This window comes from Salmo salar, chromosome 03, assembly GCF_965601325.2.
Source record: "Salmo salar chromosome 03, fSalSal1, whole genome shotgun sequence".
In the NCBI taxonomy this organism is placed as follows: domain Eukaryota; kingdom Metazoa; phylum Chordata; class Actinopteri; order Salmoniformes; family Salmonidae; genus Salmo; species Salmo salar.
The window spans coordinates 91,275,220-91,302,684 of NC_138293.1; the positions used below are offsets into that span (position 1 = coordinate 91,275,220).

Sequence of the window (27,465 nt, forward strand, 5' to 3'; positions counted from 1 at the left end):
ATATCTCATTAACGCTGGGCTGCAGTGTTTAACACAGGTCATATCTCATTAACGCTGGGCTGCAGTGCCTAACACAGATCATATCTCATTAACGCTGGGCTGCAGTGCCTAACACAGGTCATATCTCATTAACGCTGGGCTGCAGTCTAACACAGGTCATATCTCATTAACGCTGCGCTGCAGTGCCTAACACAGGTCATATGTCATTAACGCTGGGCTGCAGTGCCTAAATCAGGTCATATCTCATTAACGCTGGGCTGCAGTGCCTAAAACAGGTCATATCTCATTAACGCTGGGCTGCAGTGCCTAACACAGGTCATATCTCATTAACGCTGGGCTGCAGTGCCTAACACAGGTCATATCTCATTAACGCTGGGCTGCAGTCTAACACAGGTCATATCTCATTAACGCTGGGCTGCAGTCTAACACAGGTCATATCTCATTAACGCTGGGCTGCAGAGCCTAACACAGGTCATATCTCATTAACGCTGGGCTGCAGTGCCTAACATAGGTCATATCTCATTAACGCTGGGCTGCAGTGCCTAACACAGGTCATATCTCATTAACGCTGGGCTGCAGTCTAACACAGGTCAGATCTAATTAACGCTGGGCTGCAGTCTAACACAGGTCATATCTCATTAACGCTGGGCTGCAGAGCCTAACACATGTCATATCTCATTAACGCTGGGCTGCAGTGCCTAACACCGGTCATATCTCATTAATGCTGGGCTGCAGTCTAACACAGGTCATATCTCATTAACGCTGGGCTGCAGTGTTTAACATAGGTCATATCTCATTAACGCTGGGCTGCAGTGTTTAACACAGGTCATATCTCATTAACGCTGGGCTGCAGTGCCTAAAACAGGTCATATCTCATTAACGCTGGGCTGCAGTGCCTAACACAGGTCATATCTCATTAACGCTGGGCTGCAGTGCCTAACACAGGTCATATCTCATTAACGCTGGGGTGCAGTCTAACACAGGTCATATCTCATTAACGCTGGGCTGCAGTATAACACAGGTCATATCTCATTAACGCTTGGCTGCAGAGCCTAACACAGGTCATATCTCATTAACGCTGGGCTGCAGTGCCTAACACAGGTCATATCTCATTAACGCTGGGCTGCAGTCTAACACAGGTCATATCTCATTAACGCTGCGCTGCAGTGCCTAACACAGGTCATATGTCATTAACGCTGGGCTGCAGTGCCTAAATCAGGTCATATCTCATTAACGCTGGGCTGCAGTGCCTAAAACAGGTCATATCTCATTAACGCTGGGCTGCAGTGCCTAACACAGGTCATATCTCATTAACGCTGGGCTGCAGTGCCTAACACAGGTCATATCTCATTAACGCTGGGCTGCAGTCTAACACAGGTCATATCTCATTAACGCTGGGCTGCAGTCTAACACAGGTCATATCTCATTAACGCTGGGCTGCAGAGCCTAACACAGGTCATATCTCATTAACGCTGGGCTGCAGTGCCTAACATAGGTCATATCTCATTAACGCTGGGCTGCAGTGCCTAACACAGGTCATATCTCATTAACGCTGGGCTGCAGTCTAACACAGGTCAGATCTAATTAACGCTGGGCTGCAGTCTAACACAGGTCATATCTCATTAACGCTGGGCTGCAGAGCCTAACACATGTCATATCTCATTAACGCTGGGCTGCAGTGCCTAACACCGGTCATATCTCATTAATGCTGGGCTGCAGTCTAACACAGGTCATATCTCATTAACGCTGGGCTGCAGTGTTTAACATAGGTCATATCTCATTAACGCTGGGCTGCAGTGTTTAACACAGGTCATATCTCATTAACGCTGGGCTGCAGTGCCTAAAACAGGTCATATCTCATTAACGCTGGGCTGCAGTGCCTAACACAGGTCATATCTCATTAACGCTGGGCTGCAGTGCCTAACACAGGTCATATCTCATTAACGCTGGGGTGCAGTCTAACACAGGTCATATCTCATTAACGCTGGGCTGCAGTATAACACAGGTCATATCTCATTAACGCTTGGCTGCAGAGCCTAACACAGGTCATATCTCATTAACGCTGGGCTGCAGTGCCTAACATATGTCATATCTCATTAACGCTGGGCTGCAGTGCCTAACACAGGTCATATCTCATTAACGCTGGGCTGCAGTCTAACACAGGTCATATCTCATTAACGCTGGGCTGCAGTCTAACACAGGTCATATCTCATTAACGCTGGGCTGCAGAGTCTAACACATGTCATATCTCATTAACGCTGGGCTGCAGTGCCTAACACAGGTCATATCTCATTAATGCTGGGCTGCAGTCTAACACAGGTCATATCTCATTAACGCTGGGCTGCAGAGCCTAACACATGTCATATCTCATTAACGCTGGGCTGCAGAGCCTAACACAGGTCATATCTCATTAACGCTGGGCTGCAGTGCCTAACACAGGTCATATCTCATTAATGCTGGGCTGCAGTCTAACACAGGTCATATCTCATTAACGCTGGGCTGCAGTGCCTAACACAGATCATATCTCATTAACGCTGGGCTGCAGTGCCTAACACAGGTCATATCTCATTAACGCTGGGCTGCAGTCTAACACAGGTCATATCTCATTAACGCTGTGCTGCAGTGCCTAACACCGGTCATATGTCATTAACGCTGGGCTGCAGTGCCTAAATCAGGTCATATCTCATTAACGCTGTGCTGCAGTGCCTAACACAGGTCATATCTCGTTAACGCTTGGCTGCAGAGCTTAACACAGGTAATATCTCATTAACGCTGGGCTGCAGTCTAACACAGGTCATATCTCATTAACGCTGGGCTGCAGTGCCTAACACAGGTCATATCTCATTAACGCTGGGCTGCAGAGCCTAACACAGGTCATATCTCATTAACGCTGGGCTGCAGTGCCTAAAACAGGTCATATCTCATTAACGCTGGGCTGCATTGCCTAACACAGGTCATATCTCATTAACGCTGGGCTGCAGTGCCTAACACAGGTCATATCTCATTAACGCTGGGCTGCAGTCTAACACAGGTCATATCTCATTAACGCTGGGCTGCAGTCTAACACAGGTCATATCTCATTAACGCTGGGCTGCAGAGCCTAACACAGGTCATATCTCATTAACGCTGGGCTGCAGTGCCTAACATAGGTCATATCTCATTAACGCTGGGCTGCAGTGCCTAACACAGGTCATATCTCATTAACGCTGGGCTGCAGTCTAACACAGGTCAGATCTAATTAACGCTGGGCTGCAGTCTAACACAGGTCATATCTCATTAACACTGGGCTGCAGTGCCTAACACATGTCATATCTCATTAACGCTGGGCTGCAGTGCCTAACACCGGTCATATCTCATTAATGCTGGGCTGCAGTCTAACACAGGTCATATCTCATTAACGCTGGGCTGCAGTGTTTAACACAGGTCATATCTCATTAACGCTGGGCTGCAGTGCCTAAAACAGGTCATATCTCATTAACGCTGGGCTGCAGTGCCTAACACAGGTCATATCTCATTAACGCTGGGCTGCAGTGCCTAACACAGGTCATATCTCATTAACGCTGGGGTGCAGTCTAACACAGGTCATATCTCATTAACGCTGGGCTGCAGTCTAACACAGGTCATATCTCATTAACGCTGGGCTGCAGAGCCTAACACAGGTCATATCTCATTAACGCTGGGCTGCAGTGCCTAACACAGGTCCTATCTCATTAACGCTGGGCTGCAGTGCCTAACACAGATCATATCTCATTAACGCTGGGCTGCAGTGCCTAACACAGGTCATATCTCATTAACGCTGCGCTGCAGTGCCTAACACAGGTCATATGTCATTAACGCTGGGCTGCAGTGCCTAACACAGGTCATATCTCATTAACGCTGGGCTGCAGTGCCTAACACAGGTCATATCTCATTAACGCTGGGCTGCAGAGCTTAACACAGGTAATATCTCATTAACGCTGGGCAGCAGTCTAACACAGGTCATATCTCATTAACGCTGGGCTGCAGTGCCTAACACAGGTCATATCTCATTAACGCTGGGCTGCAGAGCTTAACACAGGTAATATCTCATTAACGCTGGGCTGCAGTCTAACACAGGTCATATCTCATTAACGCTGGGCTGCAGTGCCTAACACAGGTCATATCTCATTAACGCTGGGCTGCAGAGCCTAACATAGGTCATATCTCAATAACGCTGGGCTGCAGTGTTTAACACAGGTCATATCTCATTAACGCTGGGCTGCAGTGCCTAACACAGGTCATATCTCATTAACGCTGGGCTGCAGTGCCTAACACAGGTGATATCTCATTAACGCTGGGCTGCAGTCTAACACAGGTCATATCTCATTAACGCTGGGCTGCAGTGCCTAACACAGGTCATATCTCATTAACGCTGGGCTGCAGTCTAACACAGGTCATATCTCATTAACGCTGGGCTGCAGTGCCTAACACAGGTCATATCTCATTAACGCTGGGCTGCAGTCTAACACAGGTCATATCTCATTAACGCTGGGCAGCAGTCTAACACAGGTCATATCTCATTAACGCTGGGCTGCAGTCTAACACAGGTCATATCTCATTAACGCTGGGCTGCAGAGCCTAACACAGGTCATATCTCATTAACGCTGGGCTGCAGTGCCTAACACAGGTCATATCTCATTAACGCTGGGCTGCAGTGCCTAACACAGGTCATATCTCATTAACGCTGGGCTGCAGTGCCTAACACAGGTCATATCTCATTAACGCTGGGCTGCAGAGCTTAACACAGGTCATATCTCATTAACGCTGGGCTGCAGTGGTTAACACAGGTCATATCTCATTAACGCTGGGCTGCAGTGTTTAATACAGGTCATATCTCATTGTTTTATACAATAGTTTAATAAAGGTTAAATAATAAAATTGAAATGTCAAGGGGACACGTCTCTATTCAAAATTCAGGCTAAGGTACAAAGATACAACACAAACCTGTTTCAAATCATCTTTATTTTCAAATGTAGGTGAATTTAAAAAACTAAATCAAATCCAAAACTTCAATGGCAGGTAAGATGTCATGTACAAATTCTTAATACAAAAAATAATAAAAATAAACCATATTTTCTGATAGAACACTAAACCCAGTCTTGACTGAAAGAGGGACAGTGGTGCTCCTCCCCCACGAAGAGGACAGCGAATCCAACTTTGGGGGAAAGGGACCTGTGAAAACACACAGCCTTATGGTCGTTGCTTTAAATACCTGGATGTTCACAGAGACTGGATCCTACCGCAACCTTCCAGCTGGATTCAGACTGGATCCTACCGCAACCATCCAGCTGCATTCAGACTGGATCCTACCGCAACCATCCAGCTGCATTCAGACTGGATCCTACCGCAACCATCCAGCTGGATTCAGACTGGATCCTACCGCAACCATCCAGCTGCATTCAGACTGGATCCTACCGCAACCATCCAGCTGCATTCAGACTGGATCCTACCGCAACCATCCAGCTGCATTCAGACCGGATCCTACCGCAACCATCCAGCTGCATTCAGACCGGATCCTACCGCAACCATCCAGCTGCATTCAGACTGGATCCTACCGCAACCATCCAGCTGGATTCAGACTGGGTCATACCGCAACCATGCAGCTGGATTCAGACTGGGTCATACAGCAACCATCCAGCTGGATTCAGACTGGGTCATACAGCAACCATCCAGCTGGATTCATACTGGATCATACAGCAACCATCCAGCTGGATTCAAGTGGGTTTGTTTTGCAGCTAGGCCAGTTTCAGTGGCTTCAACCACACCGCTAACAAGTCTGGACTGAGGGAAGGTCTTCTTGATAAGAGGTGTTTGGGTAGTAAAGCTGTGTGCAAAGCTCCTCCAAAAACAGGTCACAAAACAGAGGTTACAGTGCATTTTTATACATGCTCAGTCAGATCCAAGGTCACTTTTTCGTTACTGGGGTAGGTGAACATTTTCCTGATTAAGTTGCACTATGACCCTTGGTCCTGTTCAGTAGGGCACACTGTAGTAAAACATTGTGAAATCAAATTTAAACTAGTGATTTTTATGGACAAGTCCAGGCAGTCCCCTTTTTCAGTCGATTTTCTTCCATTTGGTACCTAATAAATAAAACCCTGGATAGTTACAGTATGTGATTGTTAGCCCCCTGTACAGTGTGGAAGCAAACAAATCCTCACTGTTATTGATTCACGTACAGTACACCTGCATACCGTAGCCTACATAGTGCAGATTTCATTCAGTATATGACTACCCAAACCCCAGTAAACCCTACACAGACCCTAAACCCCAGTAAACCCTACACAGACCCTAAACCCTAGTAAACCCTACCCAGACCCTAAACCCTACACAGAGCCTAAACCCCAGTAAACCCTACACAGACCCTAAACCCCAGTAAACCCTACACAGACCCTAAACCCCAGTAAACCCTACACAGACCCTAAACCCCAGTAAACCCTACACAGACCCTAAACCCCAGTAAACCCTAAACCCTAGTAAACCCTACACAGACCCTAAACCCTAGTAAACCCTACAGACCCTAAACCCTAGTAAACCCTACACAGACCCTAAACCCCAGTAAACCCTACACAGATCCTAAACCCTACACAGACCCTAAACCCCAGTAAACCCTACACAGACCCTAAACCCCAGTAAACCCTACACAGACCCTAAACCCCAGTAAACCCTACACAGACCCTAAACCCTAGTAAACCCTACACAGATCCTAAACCCCAGTAAACCCTACACAGACCCTAAACCCTAGTAAACCCTACACATATCCTAAACCCCAGTAAACCCTAAACCCTAGTAAACCCTACACAGACCCTAAACCCCAGTAAACCCTAAACCCTAGTAAACCCTACACAGACCCTAAACCCCAGTAACCCTAAACCCCAGTAAACCCTACACAGACCCTAAACCCCAGTAAACCCTAAACCCTAGTAAACCCTACACAGACCCTAAACCCCAGTAACCCTAAACCCCAGTAAACCCTACACAGACCCTAAACCCCAGTAAACCCTACACAGACCCTAAACCCCAGTAACCCTGAACAGACACGAAGTTCCTGCAGCCCCTCCAATTTCACTCTCAAACATCCATAAAACCACGGCGGACAACTAAAAAGATGGATATATGGTCAAAAATCACTCACTATGCTGCATGTAACCCAGACTGGTCCTATGCAGCATGTAACCCAGACTGGTCCTATGCAGCATGTAACCCAGACTGGTCCTATGCAGCATGTAACCCAGACTGGTCCTATGCAGCATGTAACCCAGACTGGTCCGGAACAACAAAAAGAGTCATAGGTCAGGATATTCCCAATTGGATCAAACAGTTATTATTGGCAACAATATGAACAGGTTTCTTTTTACATTCTAAATGGATTGCCAAGTTTCAATAATACAGCAGGCCTGGACAAGCTAGTCTCCATCCAACGATACGCAGACAGCATAGAGCTGCTGTGATGTTATGGAAACTGGAGATGTAGAGGGGTAGTAGAGCTGAGTGACTGATCCACCATGTAATGCTCCGGACATGCCCAGGTTGTGGTCGGTCCTCTCCTGCCCCAGCGGCATGGCTGGAATGGTGGGAATCATCATGCATCTCTGGGGTGGCCTCGGCACTGCAGACTCTCAAAGTGGGCCTCTCGTAGGATGCGGTTGATTTGGTGGTATGAGACCAGGTTAGTGGGGTCAGCTAGCTCTGAGGAGAGAGCCGAGCTGAGGGGACTACATGGGCCAGGGGCGTTTTGTTGGGCCCCACTGAGGCTGTCCACAGCACACTGGCTACTGCTGCTGCTCCCCACCGCATGGTCCGGACTGCTGATCCCTCTGCTCTGACTGTTGGACAACTGGATGAGGAGATAGTGGCATTCAAAAGCATTAGCAAAAACACTACTGACTGACTATGGTTTCCTCATTCAGTGTCTGTCGACCTGTTGACAACGACACACACAGTAGGTTAACCATTTTAGCAACACGTCTCAAGTGTAACAGCGGTAGGCCCAATGGCACTGTTAGTGAAAGTACAGGAAGGGAACTTATGCCTAAGAGTAGGCTGACACTAGGATGCCGTTACCCCTAGCTGACAATAGACTGTTTGGGGGATTCACACGATATTGAAAATGTAATGTTTCTTGTCATTGGTGCTCGTACGTACCTCCGAGTCCCAGGCGTCCCGGCCCAGCTCAGGAGAGAGGGGGTTAGCTCCTCTGCTCAACCTTTTGGCCTTAGGCACCAGCTGGCCATTCTCCTCTTCCCCACCACTCCGCTGGCGTTTCCTTATAAAGGGGTTGAAAGACAAACACATTAGAGTCTAAGATACAATACATGCCAGACAGTGCAAGTAGCATGCAGATAAACAATGCAACGAACTCACCTGTTTTCAGTTAACATGTATTGATTGTATTGTCCTAATGACAGGCCTTGCAGCTGGTTACGTGTCGTGGTCAATATAACTTTAGGCTGCTGTGACGAGTTGTTTTTCACCGTCACTGTTTCCGGCCTAGGCTACTCACAGTTTGATTACGTTTACGGCTCAGCAAGCTAATTCATTAGCGATCTAGCGAGTGTCCCACGCAGTTGTTACAAGCCAGCTAAAATACATTATGTTGCTATTTTAAGTGCCATGAAACCAGCGTGTCGAAGATATCTCTAACTAACATAAAGGGACAGACAGACGCTTGGCGACCTCACCCAAACATGACATTTGAACTACTTTATTACCAGCTAAGCTGTTTAGCTAGAAACTAGCACAGTCAAAGCACCAAATCAATATCATAATGGTATACCTGCTGTTTTCGAAGTCAAATCATGGCTAGCAAAACGACAGTTGACAGACTAACTAAGCTAGCAAGACGGTCACGTTAGGTTGATAGCTATCTAAAGTTAGCTAACATGTAAATAATGTGAGAGAAAGAAACCCGCCCTTACATTCGAGCTTTGAAGCTCAACGTTGCAAGGACCCAAACTATGCTGTCTAATGTTAACTTGCTAGCTACAGTAACGTTAGCCTTCTCGAATCACTGATCAAAACAACAAAAGGATGTATCCTCGGTGTAGAAAAGTGTCTCACAGGTCAGATTCTCCTGCTAGACAATGCGATTTGTGGTAAAGAAAGACAAATACATTGATTGAAAGCTACATTTCAACAATATCGCCGGTATCCACGCTCCAACATCTATGTAGCTAGCTAGCTACCTCACTAGCCTCTGCTGTTTACGTGACACCGCGTCTGCGCAGTAAAGACAGAACGTTGGCTAGAGCTACCACATGGTGTCGCTGTTATCGGTCCGGTTCGGTCCACAACCAGTACAGACACTGATACAATGGTTGATACAATGTTACAATATCTTATTGTTACAATCATGTATATTGTAACCAATTATATCAATATTGTAACAATGATTTCAATCAAAGAGATTGTATTATAAATTGCATTCCATTAATATATTTTTAAAGAGATAACCCTACAATATTATGATATTATACCAGGTGCAAGGGTTCCCTGTATAATATGTATTACATTTTACCTTATGATAGGCATAGTGATTATTGTACTCTTGAAAAACCCGGAAGTTTCGAGCCCAGTGTAAAAGGCTAGCCAACCAGTGACGTAAAAACGCCTCCGCGAGTGACTCAAGCGAAGGAAAGAGGTGAACAAGATTAGTAGGGATTCACGGCATCAACAACGCTGTAGTATATAAAGGAATATCAAAATGGGTAACACCGATTCTAAACTGAACTTCAGGAAAGCAGTGATACAGCTGACAACCAAAACACAGGTTGGGTACCATTGAAATATTTATTATAGGCCAACGCTGAAAAATAGGAAAATATTTGAGTATAAATAGCGATCACAGAAAGAGCGCAATAGCTGGTTGTATATCACTAGGAAGGATAAGGGCTCTATTAGAAAACAAAAGATAGGGGCTGCATATAGACCGTCGATTTTCAATGCATTGGTCTATATTGAGATATTTGTTTAAAAAAAAAAAATTCTCCCGCACGTCATGAAATGCTTGGCGTATTTGATCATGCGTTTTGTTAGGTTATAATCAAATCCCCCGCAATGATAGCTGTGACACGCTACTGTTTTAAATCTCTCATATGCCTTATTCTGTCCTATTGTTATTCTGGGGTGTTTCTATTTTGCATTATGTTTCTGCATTAAATGAAAAGTGGGCTCATAAACCTATAGCATATCCAAACACCCCCTTTTCGCTGTTAAATAGACTGTCTATTCACTGTCTGCATGATCATAACTCCCTTCTGCAGGCCTTATCATCGGTGACATGAGAAACAGGCAGCACAGTTTTCAGCCAAGTAGAGTACTTGTTGTTTAAGATGTTAATTTTTTTATTTGGATTCTTATAGATCACCGAAAACACATATCTTATTCGATTGTCAAATGACGTAGGCGTCCTTTCTCCCACCGACCACAGATGTGGCAGGTGTACTGTTATGTGATTAGAGATTAGAGCAGCTCATATTTCCTGATGTTGTATAGACTAACAGCAAATAGGAAGAGATAGGCTTTTATGTTGCCCCATCTGCTAACTTGTGTTGACATGAAACCTAGTAATTAGAATGAGGTGACATTATTCTCATGATATGTTTATTTCTATTATTCTAGCCCTCTTTATGTCATAGTATCCTTATTGATATATGTGGTGATACTGAATGCATTTGTTGTGTGATTTGATATTTATTACATTACATTACCCTATTGCTTTCTATGACAATATTATACATGCTGTTTTTACACCCAATGTAATAGGTTATCATTAGTCAGATTGGAGCAAGCCTAGACGAGCCCAATGGGTGGTGGAAAATGTAGTCTAAAAGCAGATACATGCATTTTCCACAGCCAGTGGAGGCCACAGACGATGCCTTCTGGGACCAGTTCTGGGCTGACACTGCCACCACTGTGCAGGATGTTTTTGCCCTGGTGCCAGCTGCGGAGATCCGAGCTGTTCGGGAGGAGTCCCCCTCCAATCTGGCAACCCTCTGCTATAAGGTAGAAGGATGACGATGATGAGGATTTTATGGAAGTGGAACAGCACTGGGCTGCAGCAGATGAACCAGAAAGGTTTCTCAGACACAGATTAAGCCTATACTCATGGACTAAAAAGCTCTTTCAATAGAGGTTCTCCACTGAGAATGTTTTTTAGTACTGGACTAGGCTTAATCTGTCTGGGAAACCTAGAAAAACTGTTCAGATACGCACTCTAAGACTAAACACATTTATTTTAGGAACTGGATGCAAGCTGTACTAACATCAAGTGCATTCCACAGAGATATTGTTATGATGCTTTTCAGCTTTTATTGAGTAGCTGGCTGACTGGCAGAGGCGTCTGTCAGTGAGTCAGTCCCGCTGCTCTTGGATGCAGGAAAGAAGCAAGGAGTCCTCCCTTCCCGTCTCCGACTCGCTGCTTCCTTTATAAACCACCTATCAGAAACAAAACAGACCTACTGTTGGGAATGGGGGCTCTCTAATAGAACAGGACAGAATGTTGGAACTGGGGGGATCTAATGGAACAGGACAGATTGTTGGGGCTGGGGGGGGGGCTCTCTAATAGAACAGGACAGACTGTTGGTGCTGGGGGGCTCTCTAATGGAACAGGACAGAATGTTGGAACTGGGGGGATCTAATGGAACAGGACAGATTGTTGGGGCTGGGGGGGCTCTCTAATAGAACAGGACAGACTGTTGGTGCTGGGGGGCTCTCTAACGGAACAGGACAGACTGTTAGGACTGGGGGGCTCTAATAGATCAGGACAGACTGTTGGTGCTGGGGGGCTGTCTAATGGAACAGGACAGACTGTTGATGCTGGAGGGGCTCTAATGGAACAGGACAGACTGTTGGTGCTGGAGGGGCTCTAATGGAACAGGACAGACTGTTGGTGCTGGGGGGCTCTAATGGAACAGGACAGACTGTTGGGACTGGGGGCTCTAATAGAACAGGACAGACTGTTGGGGCTGGGGGCTCTAATGGAACAGGACAGACTGTTGGGACTGGGGGCTCTAATGGAAAAGGACAGACCGTTGATGCTGAGGGGGGGGCTCTAATGGAACAGGACAGACTGTTGGGACTGTGGGCTCTAATGGAACAGGACAGACTGTTGGGACTGGGGGCTCTAATGGAAAAGGACAGACCGTTGATGCTGAGGGTGGGGGGCTCTAATAGAACAGGACAGACTGTTGGTGCTGGGGGGCTCTCTAATGGAACAGGACAGAATGTTGGAACTGGGGGGATCTAATGGAACAGGACAGATTGTTGGGACTGGGGGCTCTAATAGAACAGGACAGACTGTTGATGCTGGGGGGGCTCTAATGGAACAGGACAGACTGTTGGTGCTGGGGAGGCTCTAATGGAACAGGACAGACTGTTGGAACTGGGGGGGCTCTAATGGAACAGGACAGACTGTTGGAGCTGGGGGGGCTCTAATGGAACAGGACAGACTGTTGATGCTGGGGGGGCTCTAATGGAACATGACAGACTGTTGGTGCTGGGGGGCTCTAAATGAACATGACAGACTGTTGGTGCTGGGGGGCTCTAATAGAACAGGACAGACTGTTGGTGCTAGGGGGGCTCTAATGGAACAGGACAGACTGTTGGTGCTGGGGGCCTCTAATAGAACAGGACAGACTGTTGATGCTGGGGGGGCTCTAATGGAACAGGACAGACTGTTGGTGCTGGTGGGCTCTAATGGAACAGGACTGACTGTTGGAACTGGGGGCTCTAATGGAACAGGACAGACTGTTGGTGGTGGTGGGCTCTAATGGAACAGGATAGACTGTTGAAATTCGGGGCTCTAATGGAACATGACAGACTGTTGATGATGGGGGGGCTCTAATGGAACATGACAGACTGTTGGTGCTGGGGGGCTCTAATGGAACAGGACAGACTGTTGGTGCTGAGGGGCTCTAATAGAACAGGACAGACTGTTGATGCTGGGGGGGCTCTAATAGAACAGGACAGACTGTTGGTTCTGGGGGGCTCTAGAGGAACAGGACAGACTGTTGATGCTGGCGGGGCTCTAATGGAACAGGACAGACTGTTGGGGCTGGTGTCTCTCTAATGTGAAAGGACAGACTGTTGATGCTGGGGGATTCTAATAGAACAGGACAGACTGTTGATGCTGGAGGGGCTCTAATGGAACAGGACAGATTGTTGGTGCTGGGGGGCTCTAATGGAAAAGGATAGACTGTTGGTGCTGTGGGGCTCTAATGAAACAGGACAGACTGTTGGGACTGGGGGGCTCTAATAGAACAGGACAGACTGTTAGTGCGGGGGGCTCTAAAGGAACAGGACAGACTGTTGATGCTGGGGGGGCTCTAATGGAACAGGACAGACTGTTGGGGCTGGGGGTCTTTCTAATGGAACAGGACAGACCGTTGAGGCTGGGGAGCTCTAATGGAACAGGACAGACTGTTGGGACTGGGGGGGGCTCTAATGGAACAGGACAGACTGTTGGGACTGTGGGCTCTAATGGAACAGGACAGACTGTTGGGACTGGGGGCTCTAATGGAAAAGGACAGACTGTTTGGACTGGGGGCTCTAATGGAACAGGACAGACTGTTGGGGCTGGGGGCTCTAATAGAACAGGACAGACTGTTAGTGCGGGGGACTCTAAAGGAACAGGACAGACTGTTGATGCTGGGGGGGCTCTAATGGAACAGGACAGACTGTTGGGGCTGGGGGTCTCTCTAATGGAACAGGACAGACCGTTGAGGCTGGGGGGCTCTAATGGAACAGGACAGACTGTTGGGACTGGGGGGGGGCTCTAATGGAACAGGACAGACTGTTAGTGCGGGGGGCTCTAAAGGAACAGGACAGACTGTTGATGCTGGGGGGGCTCTAATGGAACAGGACAGACTGTTGGGGCTGGGGGTCTCTCTAATGGAACAGGACAGACCGTTGAGGCTGGGGGGCTCTAATGGAACAGGACAGACTGTTGGGACTGGGGGGGCTCTAATGGAACAGGACAGACTGTTGGGACTGTGGGCTCTAATGGAACAGGACAGACTGTTGGGACTAGGGGCTCTAATGGAAAAGGACAGACCGTTGATGCTGAGGGGGGGGGGGGGGGCTCTAATGGAACAGGACAGACTGTTGGGACTGGGGGCTCTAATGGAACAGGACAGACTGTTGGGGCTGGGGGCTCTAATAGAACAGGACAGACTGTTGATGCTGGGGGGGCTCTAATGGAACAGGACAGACTGTTGGTGCTGGGGAGGCTCTAATGGAACAGGACAGACTGTTGGAACTGGGGGGGCTCTAATGGAACAGGACAGACTGTTGGAGCTGGGGGGCTCTCTAATGGAACAGGACAGACTGTTGGTGCTGGGGGGGCTCTAATGGAACAGGACAGACTGTTGGTGCTAGGGGGGCTCTAATGGAACAGGACAGACTGTTGGTGCTGGGGGGCTCTAAATGAACATGACAGACTGTTGGTGCTGGGGGGCTCTAATAGAACAGGACAGACTGTTGGTGCTAGGGGGGCTCTAATGGAACAGGACAGACTGTTGGTGCTGGGGGGCTCTAATAGAACAGGACAGACTGTTGGTGCTAGGGGGGCTCTAATGGAACAGGACAGACTGTTGGTGCTGGGGGGCTCTAATAGAACAGGACAGACTGTTGGTGCTAGGGGGGCTCTAATGGAACAGGACTGACTGTTGGAACTGGGGGCTCTAATGGAACAGGACAGACTGTTGGTGGTGGTGGGATCTAATGGAACAGAATGGACTGTTGGAACTCGGGGCTCTAATGGAACATGACAGACTGTTGATGCTGGGGGAGCTCTAATGGAACATGACAGACTGTTGGTGCTGGGGGGCTCTAATGGAACAGGACAGATTGTTGGTGCTGAGGGGCTCTAATAGAACAGGACAGACTGTTGATGCTGGGGGGCTCTAATAGAACAGGACAGACTGTTGGTTCTGGGGGGCTCTAATGGAACAGGACAGACTGTTGGGGCTGGGGTCTCTCTAATGTGAAAGGACAGACTGTTGAGGCTGGAGGGGCTCTAACTGAACAGGACAGACTGCTGGGACTGGGGGGGCTCTAATGGAAAAGGACAGACTGTTGAGACTGAGGAGTTCTCTAATGGAACAGGACAGACCGTTGAGGCTGGGGGGGGGGGGGGGGTTCTCTAATGGAACAGTACAGACTGTTGGTGCTGGTGGGCTCTCTAATGGAACAGGACAGACTGTTGGTGCTGGGGGGTTCTCTAATGGAACAGGATAGACTGGTGGTGCTGGTGGGCTCTCTAATGGAATAGGACAGACCGTTGAGGCTGGGGGGCTCTCTAATGGAACAGGACAGACTGTTGGAACTGGGGGGATCTAATGGAACAGGACAGATTGTTGGGGCTGGGGGGCTCTCTAATGGAACAGGACAGAATGTTGGAACTGGGGGGATCTAATGGAACAGGACAGATTGTTGGGGCTGGGGGGGCTCTCTAATAGAACAGGACAGACTGTTGGTGCTGGGGGGCTCTCTAATGGAACAGGACAGACTGTTAGGACTGGGGGGCTCTAATAGAACAGGACAGACTGTTGGTGCTGGGGGGCTCTCTAATGGAACAGGACAGACTGTTGATGCTGGGGGGCTCTAATGGAACAGGACAGACTGTTGGTGCTGGGGGGCTCTAATGGAACAGGACAGACTGTTGGGACTGGGAGCTCTAATGGAAAAGGACAGACCGTTGATGCTGAGGGGATGGGGGCCTCTAATAGAACAGGACAGACTGTTGGTGCTGGGGGGCTCTCTAATGGAACAGGACAGAATGTTGGAACTGGGGGGGGCTCTAATGGAACAGGACAGACTGTTAGTGCGGGGGGCTCTAAAGGAACAGGACAGACCGTTGAGGCTGGGGAGCTCTAATGGAACAGGACAGACTGTTGGGACTGGGGGGGGCTCTAATGGAACAGGACAGACTGTTAGTGCGGGGGGCTCTAAAGGAACAGGACAGACTGTTGATGCTGGGGGGGTTCTAATGGAACAGGACAGACTGTTGGGGCTGGGGGTCTCTCTAATGGAACAGGACAGACCGTTGAGGCTGGGGGGCTCTGATGGAACAGGACAGACTGTTGGTGCTGAGGGGCTCTAATAGAACAGGACAGACTGTTGATGCTGGGGGGGCTCTAATAGAACAGGACAGACTGTTGGTTCTGGGGGGCTCTAGAGGAACAGGACAGACTGTTGATGCTGGCGGGGCTCTAATGGAACAGGACAGACTGTTGGGGCTGGGGTCTCTCTAATGTGAAAGGACAGACTGTTGATGCTGGGGGATTCTAATAGAACAGGACAGACTGTTGATGCTGGGGGGCTCTCTAATGGAACAGGACAGAATGTTGGAACTGGGGGGCTCTCTAATGGAACAGGACAGATTGTTGGGGCTGGGGGGCTCTCTAATGGAACAGGACAGACTGTTGGTGCTGGGGGGCTCTCTAATGGAACAGGACAGATTGTTGGGGCTGGGGAGGCTCTCTAATAGAACAGGATAGACTGTTGGTGCAGTGGGGCTCTAATGAAACAGGACAGACTGTTGGGACTGGGGGGCTCTAATAGAACAGGACAGACTGTTAGTGCGGGGGGCTCTAAAGGAACAGGACAGACTGTTGATGCTGGGGGGGCTCTAATGGAACAGGACAGACTGTTGGGGCTGGGGGTCTCTCTAATGGAACAGGACAGACCTTTGAGGCTGGGGAGCTCTAATGGAACAGGACAGACTGTTGGGACTGGGGGGGGCTCTAATGGAACAGGACAGACTGTTGGGACTGTGGGCTCTAATGGAACAGGACAGACTGTTGGGACTGGGGGCTCTAATGGAAAAGGACAGACTGTTGGGGCTGGGGGTCTCTCTAATGGAACAGGACAGACCGTTGAGGCTGGGGGGCTCTAATGGAACAGGACAGACTGTTGGGACTGGGGGGGGCTCTAATGGAACAGGACAGACTGTTAGTGCGGGGGGCTCTAAAGGAACAGGACAGACTGTTGATGCTGGGGGGGCTCTAATGGAACAGGACAGACTGTTGGGGCTGGGGGTCTCTCTAATGGAACAGGACAGACCGTTGAGGCTGGGGGGCTCTAATGGAACAGGACAGACTGTTGGGACTGTGGGCTCTAATGGAACAGGACAGACTGTTGGGACTGGGGGCTCTAATGGAAAAGGACAGACCGTTGATGCTGAGGGGGGGGGGGCTCTAATGGAACAGGACAGACTGTTGGAACTGGGGGGGCTCTAATGGAACAGGACAGACTGTTGGAGCTGGGGGGCTCTCTAATGGAACAGGACAGACTGTTGGTGCTGGGGGGGGCTCTAATGGAACAGGACAGACTGTTGGTGCTGGGGGGCTCTAAATGAACATGACAGACTGTTGGTGCTGGGAGGCTCTAATAGAACAGGACAGACTGTTGGTGCTGGGGGAGCTCTAATGGAACATGACAGACCGTTGAGGCTGGGGGCTCTCTAATGGAACAGGACAGACCGTTGATGCTGGAGGGCTCTAATAGAACAGGACAGACTGTTGATGCTGGAGGGGCTCTAATGGAACAGGACAGATTGTTGGTGCTGGGGGGCTCTAATGGAAAAGGATAGACTGTTGGTGCTGTGGGGCTCTAATGAAACAGGACAGACTGTTGGGACTGGGGGGCTCTAATAGAACAGGACAGACTGTTAGTGCGGGGGGCTCTAAAGGAACAGGACAGACTGTTGATGCTGGGGGGGCTCTAATGGAACAGGACAGACTGTTGGGGCTGGGGGTCTTTCTAATGGAACAGGACAGACCGTTGAGGCTGGGGAGCTCTAATGGAACAGGACAGACTGTTGGGACTGGGGGGGGCTCTAATGGAACAGGACAGACTGTTGGGACTGTGGGCTCTAATGGAACAGGACAGACTGTTGGGACTGGGGGCTCTAATGGAAAAGGACAGACTGTTTGGACTGGGGGCTCTAATGGAACAGGACAGACTGTTGGGGCTGGGGGCTCTAATAGAACAGGACAGACTGTTAGTGCGGGGGACTCTAAAGGAACAGGACAGACTGTTGATGCTGGGGGGGCTCTAATGGAACAGGACAGACTGTTGGGGCTGGGGGTCTCTCTAATGGAACAGGACAGACCGTTGAGGCTGGGGGGCTCTAATGGAACAGGACAGACTGTTGGGACTGGGGGGGCTCTAATGGAACAGGACAGACTGTTGGGACTGTGGGCTCTAATGGAACAGGACAGACTGTTGGGACTAGGGGCTCTAATGGAAAAGGACAGACCGTTGATGCTGAGGGGGGGGGGGGCTCTAATGGAACAGGACAGACTGTTGGGACTGGGGGCTCTAATGGAACAGGACAGACTGTTGGGGCTGGGGGCTCTAATAGAACAGGACAGACTGTTGATGCTGGGGGGGCTCTAATGGAACAGGACAGACTGTTGGTGCTGGGGAGGCTCTAATGGAACAGGACAGACTGTTGGAACTGGGGGGGCTCTAATGGAACAGGACAGACTGTTGGAGCTGGGGGGCTCTCTAATGGAACAGGACAGACTGTTGGTGCTGGGGGGGCTCTAATGGAACAGGACAGACTGTTGGTGCTAGGGGGGCTCTAATGGAACAGGACAGACTGTTGGTGCTGGGGGGCTCTAAATGAACATGACAGACTGTTGGTGCTGGGGGGCTCTAATAGAACAGGACAGACTGTTGGTGCTAGGGGGGCTCTAATGGAACAGGACAGACTGTTGGTGCTGGGGGGCTCTAATAGAACAGGACAGACTGTTGGTGCTAGGGGGGCTCTAATGGAACAGGACAGACTGTTGGTGCTGGGGGGGCTCTAATGGAACAGGACTGACTGTTGGAACTGGGGGCTCTAATGGAACAGGACAGACTGTTGGTGGTGGTGGGATCTAATGGAACAGAATGGACTGTTGGAACTCGGGGCTCTAACTGAACAGGACAGACTGCTGGGACTGGGGGGGCTCTAATGGAAAAGGACAGACTGTTGAGACTGAGGAGTTCTCTAATGGAACAGGACAGACCGTTGAGGCTGGAGGGGGGGGGGGGTTCTCTAATGGAACAGTACAGACTGTTGGTGCTGGTGGGCTCTCTAATGGAACAGGACAGACTGTTGGTGCTGGGGGGTTCTCTAATGGAACAGGATAGACTGGTGGTGCTGGTGGGCTCTCTAATGGAATAGGACAGACCGTTGAGGCTGGGGGGCTCTCTAATGGAACAGGACAGACTGTTGGAACTGGGGGGATCTAATGGAACAGGACAGATTGTTGGGGCTGGGGGGCTCTCTAATGGAACAGGACAGAATGTTGGAACTGGGGGGATCTAATGGAACAGGACAGATTGTTGGGGCTGGGGGGGCTCTCTAATGGAACAGGACAGACTGTTGGGGCTGGGGGGCTCTCTAATAGAACAGGATAGACTGTTGGTGCAGTGGGGCTCTAATGGAACAGGACAGACTGTTGGGACTGGGGGGCTCTAATAGAACAGGACAGACTGTTGGTGCTGGGGGGCTCTAATGGAACAGGACAGACTGTTGATGCTGGGGGGGCTCTAATGGAACAGGACAGACTGTTGGGGCTGGGGGTCTCTCTAATGGAACAGGACAGACCTTTGAGGCTGGGGAGCTCTAATGGAACAGGACAGACTGTTGGGACTGGGGGGGGCTCTAATGGAACAGGACAGACTGTTGGGACTGGGGGGCTCTAATGGAACAGGACAGACTGTTGGGACTGGGGGGCTCTAATGGAAAAGGACAGACTGTTGGGGCTGGGGGGCTCTCTAATGGAACAGGACAGACCGTTGAGGCTGGGGGGCTCTAATGGAACAGGACAGACTGTTGGGACTGGGGGGGGCTCTAATGGAACAGGACAGACTGTTAGTGCGGGGGGCTCTAAAGGAACAGGACAGACTGTTGATGCTGGGGGGGCTCTAATGGAACAGGACAGACTGTTGGGGCTGGGGGTCTCTCTAATGGAACAGGACAGACCGTTGAGGCTGGGGGGCTCTAATGGAACAGGACAGACTGTTGGGACTGTGGGCTCTAATGGAACAGGACAGACTGTTGGGACTGGGGGCTCTAATGGAAAAGGACAGACCGTTGATGCTGAGGGGATGGGGGCCTCTAATAGAACAGGACAGACTGTTGGTGCTGGGGGGCTCTCTAATGGAACAGGACAGACTGTTGGTGCTGGGGGGGCTCTAATGGAACAGGACAGACTGTTGGTGCTGGGGGGCTCTAATGAACAGGACAGACTGTTGGTGCTGGGGGGCTCTAATAGAACAGGACAGACTGTTGGTGCTGGGGGAGCTCTAATGGAACAGGACAGACCGTTGGAGGCTGGGGGCTCTCTAATGGAACAGGACAGACCGTTGATGCTGGGGGGCTCTAATGGAACAGGACAGACTGTTGATGCTGGAGGGGCTCTAATGGAACAGGACAGATTGTTGGTGCTGGGGGGCTCTAATGGAACAGGATAGACTGTTGGTGCTGTGGGGCTCTAATGAAACAGGACAGACTGTTGGGACTGGGGGGCTCTAATAGAACAGGACAGACTGTTAGTGCGGGGGGCTCTAATGGAACAGGACAGACTGTTGGGACTGGGGGGGGCTCTAATGGAACAGGACAGACTGTTGGGACTGTGGGCTCTAATGGAACAGGACAGACTGTTGGGACTGGGGGCTCTAATGGAACAGGACAGACTGTTGGGACTGGGGGCTCTAATGGAACAGGACAGACTGTTGGGGCTGGGGGCTCTAATAGAACAGGACAGACTGTTAGTGCGGGGGACTCTAAAGGAACAGGACATACTGTTGATGCTGGGGGGGCTCTAATGGAACAGGACAGACTGTTGGGGCTGGGGGTCTCTCTAATGGAACAGGACAGACCGTTGAGGCTGGGGGGCTCTAATGGAACAGGACAGACTGTTGGGACTGGGGGGGGCTCTAATGGAACAGGACAGACTGTTAGTGCGGGGGGCTCTAAAGGAACAGGACAGACTGTTGATGCTGGGGGGGCTCTAATGGAACAGGACAGACTGTTGGGGCTGGGGGTCTCTCTAATGGAACAGGACAGACCGTTGCTCTAATGGAACAGGACAGAATGTTGGAACTGGGGGGCTCTAATGGAACAGGACAGACTGTTGGGGCTGGGGGCTCTAATGGAACAGGACAGACTGTTGAGGACTGGGGGGGCTCTAATGGAACAGGACAGACCGTTGGTGCTGAGGGGGGGGGGGGGCTCTAATGGAACAGGACAGACTGTTGGAACTGGGGGGGCTCTAATGGAACAGGACAGACTGTTGGAGCTGGGGGGCTCTCTAATGGAACAGGACAGACTGTTGGATGCTGGGGGGGGCTCTAATGGAACAGGACAGACTGTTGGTGCTGGGGGGCTCTAAATGAACATGACAGACTGTTGGTGCTGGGGGGCTCTAATAGAACAGGACAGACTGTTGGTGCTAGGGGGGCTCTAATGGAACAGGACAGACTGTTGGTGCTGGGGGGCTCTAATAGAACAGGACAGACTGTTGGTGCTAGGGGGGCTCTAATGGAACAGGACAGACTGTTGGTGCTGGTGGGCTCTAATGGAACAGGACTGACTGTTGGAACTGGGGGCTCTAATGGAACAGGACAGACTGTTGGTGGTGGTGGGATCTAATGGAACAGAATGGACTGTTGGAACTCGGGGCTCTAATGGAACATGACAGACTGTTGATGCTGGGGGGCTCTAATGGAACATGACAGACTGTTGGTGCTGGGGGGCTCTAATGGAACAGGACAGATTGTTGGTGCTGAGGGGCTCTAATAGAACAGGACAGACTGTTGATGCTGGGGGGCTCTAATAGAACAGGACAGACTGTTGGTTCTGGGGGGCTCTAAGGAACAGGACAGACTGTTGATGCTGGCGGGGCTCTAATGGAACAGGACAGACTGTTGGGGCTGGGGTCTCTCTAATGTGAAAGGACAGACTGTTGATGCTGGGGGATTCTAATAGAACAGGACAGACTGTTGATGCTGGGGGGCTCTCTAATGGAACAGGACAGAATGTTGGAACTGGGGGGCTCTAATGGAACAGGACAGATTGTTGGGGCTGGGGGGGCTCTCTAATGGAACAGGACAGACTGTTGGTGCTGGGGGGCTCTCTAATAGAACAGGACAGACTGTTGGTGCTGGGGGCTCTCTAATGGAAAAGGACAGACCGTTGAGGCTGGGGGCTCTCTAATGGAACAGGACAGACCGTTGATGCTAGAGGGCTCTAATAGAACAGGACAGACTGTTGATGCTGGAGGGGCTCTAATGGAACAGGACAGATTGTTGGTGCTGGGGCTCTAATGGAACAGGACAGACTGTTGGGACTGTGGGCTCTAATGGAACAGGACAGACTGTTGGGACTGGGGGCTCTAATGGAAAAGGACAGACTGTTGGGGCTGGGGGTCTCTCTAATGGAACAGGACAGACCGTTGAGGCTGGGGGGCTCTAATGGAACAGGACAGACTGTTGGGACTGGGGGGGGCTCTAATGGAACAGGACAGACTGTTAGTGCGGGGGGCTCTAAAGGAACAGGACAGACTGTTGATGCTGGGGGGGCTCTAATGGAACAGGACAGACTGTTGGGGCTGGGGGTCTCTCTAATGGAACAGGACAGACCGTTGAGGCTGGGGGGCTCTAATGGAACAGGACAGACTGTTGGGAATGTGGGCTCTAATGGAACAGGACAGACTGTTGGGACTGGGGGCTCTAATGGAAAAGGACAGACCGTTGATGCTGAGGGGGGGGGCTCTAATGGAACAGGACAGACTGTTGGAACTGGGGGGGCTCTAATGGAACAGGACAGACTGTTGGAGCTGGGGGGCTCTCTAATGGAACAGGACAGACTGTTGGTGCTGGGGGGGGCTCTAATGGAACAGGACAGACTGTTGGTGCTGGGGGGCTCTAAATGAACATGACAGACTGTTGGTGCTGGGGGGCTCTAATAGAACAGGACAGACTGTTGGTGCTAGGGGGGCTCTAATGGAACAGGACAGACTGTTGGTGCTGGGGGGCTCTAATAGAACAGGACAGACTGTTGGTGCTGAGGGGGGCTCTAATGGAACAGGACAGACTGTTGGTGCTGGTGGGCTCTAAAGGAACAGGACTGACTGTTGGAACTGGGGGCTCTAATGGAACAGGACAGACTGTTGGTGGTGGTGGGATCTAATGGAACAGGATGGACTGTTGGGACTGTGGGCTCTAATGGAACAGGACAGACTGTTGGGACTGGGGGCTCTAATGGAACAGGACAGACTGTTGGGGCTGGGGGGCCTCTAATGGAACAGGACAGACCGTTGGGCTGGGGGGCTCTAATGGAACAGGACAGACTGTTGGGACTGGGGGGGCTCTAATGGAACAGGACAGACTGTTAGTGCGGGGGGCTCTAAAGGAACAGGACAGACTGTTGGGGCTGGGGTCTCTCTAATGTGAAAGGACAGACTGTTGAGGCTGGAGGGGCTCTAACTGAACAGGACAGACTGCTGGGACTGGGGGGGCTCTAATGGAAAAGGACAGACTGTTGAGACTGAGGAGTTCTCTAATGGAACAGGACAGACCGTTGAGGCTGGGGGGGGGGGGGTTCTCTAATGGAACAGTACAGACTGTTGGTGCTGGTGGGCTCTCTAATGGAACAGGACAGACTGTTGGTGCTGGGGGGTTCTCTAATGGAACAGGATAGACTGGTGGTGCTGGTGGGCTCTCTAATGGAATAGGACAGACCGTTGAGGCTGGGGGGCTCTCTAATGGAACAGGACAGACTGTTGGAACTGGGGGGATCTAATGGAACAGGACAGATTGTTGGGGCTGGGGGGCTCTCTAATGGAACAGGACAGACTGTTGGTGCTGGGGGGCTCTCTAATGGAACAGGACAGAATGTTGGAACTGGGGGGGCTCTAATAGAACAGGACAGACTGTTGGTGCTGGGGGGCTCTCTAATGGAACAGGACAGACTGTTGATGCTGGGGGGCTCTAATGGAACAGGACAGACTGTTGGTGCTGGGGGGGCTCTAATGGAACAGGACAGACTGTTGGGACTGGGAGCTCTAATGGAAAAGGACAGACCGTTGATGCTGAGGGGATGGGGGCCTCTAATAGAACAGGACAGACTGTTGGTGCTGGGGGGCTCTCTAATGGAACAGGACAGAATGTTGGAACTGGGGGGGGCTCTAATGGAACAGGACAGACTGTTGGTGCTGAGGGGCTCTAATAGAACAGGACAGACTGTTGATGCTGGGGGGGCTCTAATAGAACAGGACAGACTGTTAGTGCGGGGGGCTCTAAAGGAACAGGACAGACTGTTGATGCTGGGGGGGCTCTAATGGAACAGGACAGACTGTTGGGGCTGGGGTCTCTCTAATGTGAAAGGACAGACTGTTGATGCTGGGGGATTCTAATAGAACAGGACAGACTGTTGATGCTGGGGGGCTCTCTAATGGAACAGGACAGAATGTTGGAACTGGGGGGCTCTCTAATGGAACAGGACAGATTGTTGGGGCTGGGGGGCTCTCTAATGGAACAGGACAGACTGTTGGTGCTGGGGGGCTCTCTAATGGAACAGGAGAGATTGTTGGGGCTGGGGAGGCTCTCTAATAGAACAGGATAGACTGTTGGTGCAGTGGGGCTCTAATGAAACAGGACAGACTGTTGGGACTGGGGGGCTCTAATAGAACAGGACAGACTGTTAGTGCGGGGGGCTCTAAAGGAACAGGACAGACTGTTGATGCTGGGGGGGCTCTAATGGAACAGGACAGACTGTTGGGGCTGGGGGTCTCTCTAATGGAACAGGACAGACCTTTGAGGCTGGGGAGCTCTAATGGAACAGGACAGACTGTTGGGACTGGGGGGGGCTCTAATGGAACAGGACAGACTGTTGGGACTGTGGGCTCTAATGGAACAGGACAGACTGTTGGGACTGGGGGCTCTAATGGAAAAGGACAGACTGTTGGGGCTGGGGGTCTCTCTAATGGAACAGGACAGACCGTTGAGGCTGGGGGGCTCTAATGGAACAGGACAGACTGTTGGGACTGGGGGGGGCTCTAATGGAACAGGACAGACTGTTAGTGCGGGGGGCTCTAAAGGAACAGGACAGACTGTTGATGCTGGGGGGGCTCTAATGGAACAGGACAGACTGTTGGGGCTGAGGGTCTCTCTAATGGAACAGGACAGACCGTTGAGGCTGGGGGGCTCTAATGGAACAGGACAGACTGTTGGGACTGTGGGCTCTAATGGAACAGGACAGACTGTTGGGACTGGGGGCTCTAATGGAAAAGGACAGACCGTTGATGCTGAGGGGGGGGGGGGCTCTAATGGAACAGGACAGACTGTTGGAACTGGGGGGGCTCTAATGGAACAGGACAGACTGTTGGAGCTGGGGGGCTCTCTAATGGAACAGGACAGACTGTTGGTGCTGGGGGGGGCTCTAATGGAACAGGACAGACTGTTGGTGCTGGGGGGCTCTAAATGAACATGACAGACTGTTGGTGCTGGGAGGCTCTAATAGAACAGGACAGACTGTTGGTGCTAGGGGGGCTCTAATGGAACAGGACAGACTGTTGGTGCTGGGGGGCTCTAATAGAACTTGACAGACTGTTGGTGCTATGGGGGCTCTAATGGAACAGGACAGACTGTTGGTGCTGGTGGGCTCTAAAGGAACAGGACTGACTGTTGGAACTGGGGGCTCTAATGGAACAGGACAGACTGTTGGTGGTGGTGGGATCTAATGGAACAGGATGGACTGTTGGGACTGTGGGCTCTAATGGAACAGGACAGACTGTTGGGACTGGGGGCTCTAATGGAACAGGACAGACTGTTGGGACTGGGGGGGCTCTAATGGAACAGGACAGACTGTTGATGCTGGCGGGGCTCTAATGGAACAGGACAGACTGTTGGGGCTGGGGTCTCTCTAATGTGAAAGGACAGACTGTTGATGCTGGGGGATTCTAATAGAACAGGACAGACTGTTGATGCTGGGGGGCTCTCTAATGGAACAGGACAGAATGTTGGAACTGGGGGGCTCTAATGGAACAGGACAGATTGTTGGGGCTGGGGGGGCTCTCTAATGGAACAGGACAGACTGTTGGTGCTGGGGGGCTCTCTAATGGAACAGGACAGATTGTTGGGGCTGGGGAGGCTCTCTAATAGAACAGGACAGACTGTTGGTGCTGGGGGCTCTCTAATGGAAAAGGACAGACCGTTGAGGCTGGGGGCTCTCTAATGGAACAGGACAGACCGTTGATGCTGGAGGGCTCTAATAGAACAGGACAGACGGTTGATGCTGGAGGGGCTCTAATGGAACAGGACAGATTGTTGGTGCTGGGGGGCTCTAATGGAACAGGATAGACTGTTGGTGCTGTGGGGCTCTAATGAAACAGGACAGACTGTTGGGACTGGGGGGCTCTAATAGAACAGGACAGACTGTTAGTGCGGGGGGCTCTAAAGGAACAGGACAGACTGTTGATGCTGGGGGGTCTCTAATGGAACAGGACAGACTGTTGGGGCTGGGGGTCTCTCTAATGGAACAGGACAGACCGTTGAGGCTGGGGAGCTCTAATGGAACAGGACAGACTGTTGGGACTGGGGGGGGCTCTAATGGAACAGGACAGACTGTTGGGACTGTGGGCTCTAATGGAACAGGACAGACTGTTGGGACTGGGGGCTCTAATGGAAAAGGACAGACTGTTGGGGCTGGGGGTCTCTCTAATGGAACAGGACAGACCGTTGAGGCTGGGGGGCTCTAATGGAACAGGACAGACTGTTGGGACTGGGGGGGGCTCTAATGGAACAGGACAGACTGTTAGTGCGGGGGGCTCTAAAGGAACAGGACAGACTGTTGATGCTGGGGGGGCTCTAATGGAACAGGACAGACTGTTGGGGCTGGGGGTCTCTCTAATGGAACAGGACAGACCGTTGAGGCTGGGGGGCTCTAATGGAACAGGACAGACTGTTGGGAATGTGGGCTCTAATGGAACAGGACAGACTGTTGGGACTGGGGGCTCTAATGGAAAAGGACAGACCGTTGATGCTGAGGGGGGGGGCTCTAATGGAACAGGACAGACTGTTGGAACTGGGGGGGCTCTAATGGAACAGGACAGACTGTTGGAGCTGGGGGGCTCTCTAATGGAACAGGACAGACTGTTGGTGCTGGGGGGGGCTCTAATGGAACAGGACAGACTGTTGGTGCTGGGGGGCTCTAAATGAACATGACAGACTGTTGGTGCTGGGAGGCTCTAATAGAACAGGACAGACTGTTGGTGCTAGGGGGGCTCTAATGGAACAGGACAGACTGTTGGTGCTGGGGGGCTCTAATAGAACAGGACAGACTGTTGGTTCTAGGGGGGCTCTAATGGAACAGGACAGACTGTTGGTGCTGGTGGGCTCTAAAGGAACAGGACTGACTGTTGGAACTGGGGGCTCTAATGGAACAGG

The 27,465-nt window shown here is 50.9% G+C and overlaps 2 protein-coding genes across 3 annotated transcripts in view; one reads left to right on the forward strand and one right to left on the reverse strand.

Annotated features, from left to right (window-relative positions):
• Positions 1 to 4,961: 4,961 nt before the first annotated feature.
• Positions 4,962 to 9,239, reverse strand: LOC123741737 (protein VCF1). 2 transcript variants are annotated; one of them, XM_082972871.1, is made up of 3 exons: positions 8,937 to 9,239; positions 8,164 to 8,284; positions 4,962 to 7,855 (listed from the first exon to the last, which is right to left on the reverse strand). In XM_082972871.1, coding segments are annotated over exons 1-3 (378 nt in total). In that variant the 5' UTR covers positions 8,939 to 9,239; the 3' UTR covers positions 4,962 to 7,600. The 2 variants fall into 2 exon arrangements, with proteins under 2 accessions (XP_082828997.1, XP_082828996.1); XM_082972870.1 differs by having other exon boundaries at positions 8,383 to 9,239.
• A 390-nt stretch (positions 9,240 to 9,629) lies between these two features.
• LOC106606387 (protein HID1) overlaps positions 9,630 to 27,465 on the forward strand; it is a 113,030-nt gene continuing 95,194 nt past the window's right edge. The window contains exons 1-2 of the mRNA XM_045715702.2: positions 9,630 to 9,787; positions 10,873 to 11,022. Of these exons, the coding sequence (XP_045571658.1) occupies positions 9,722 to 9,787; positions 10,873 to 11,022 (216 nt within the window). The 5' untranslated portion in view covers positions 9,630 to 9,721. The remainder of the gene's footprint in view (positions 9,788 to 10,872; positions 11,023 to 27,465) is intronic.

Coding starts and splice junctions, on each gene's coding strand:
- LOC123741737 (XM_082972870.1), bottom strand. Junction 7,856..8,163: donor GGGACGCCTGGGACTCGGAG/GTACGTACGAGC, acceptor CTCCTCATCCAG/TTGTCCAACAGTCAGAGCAG.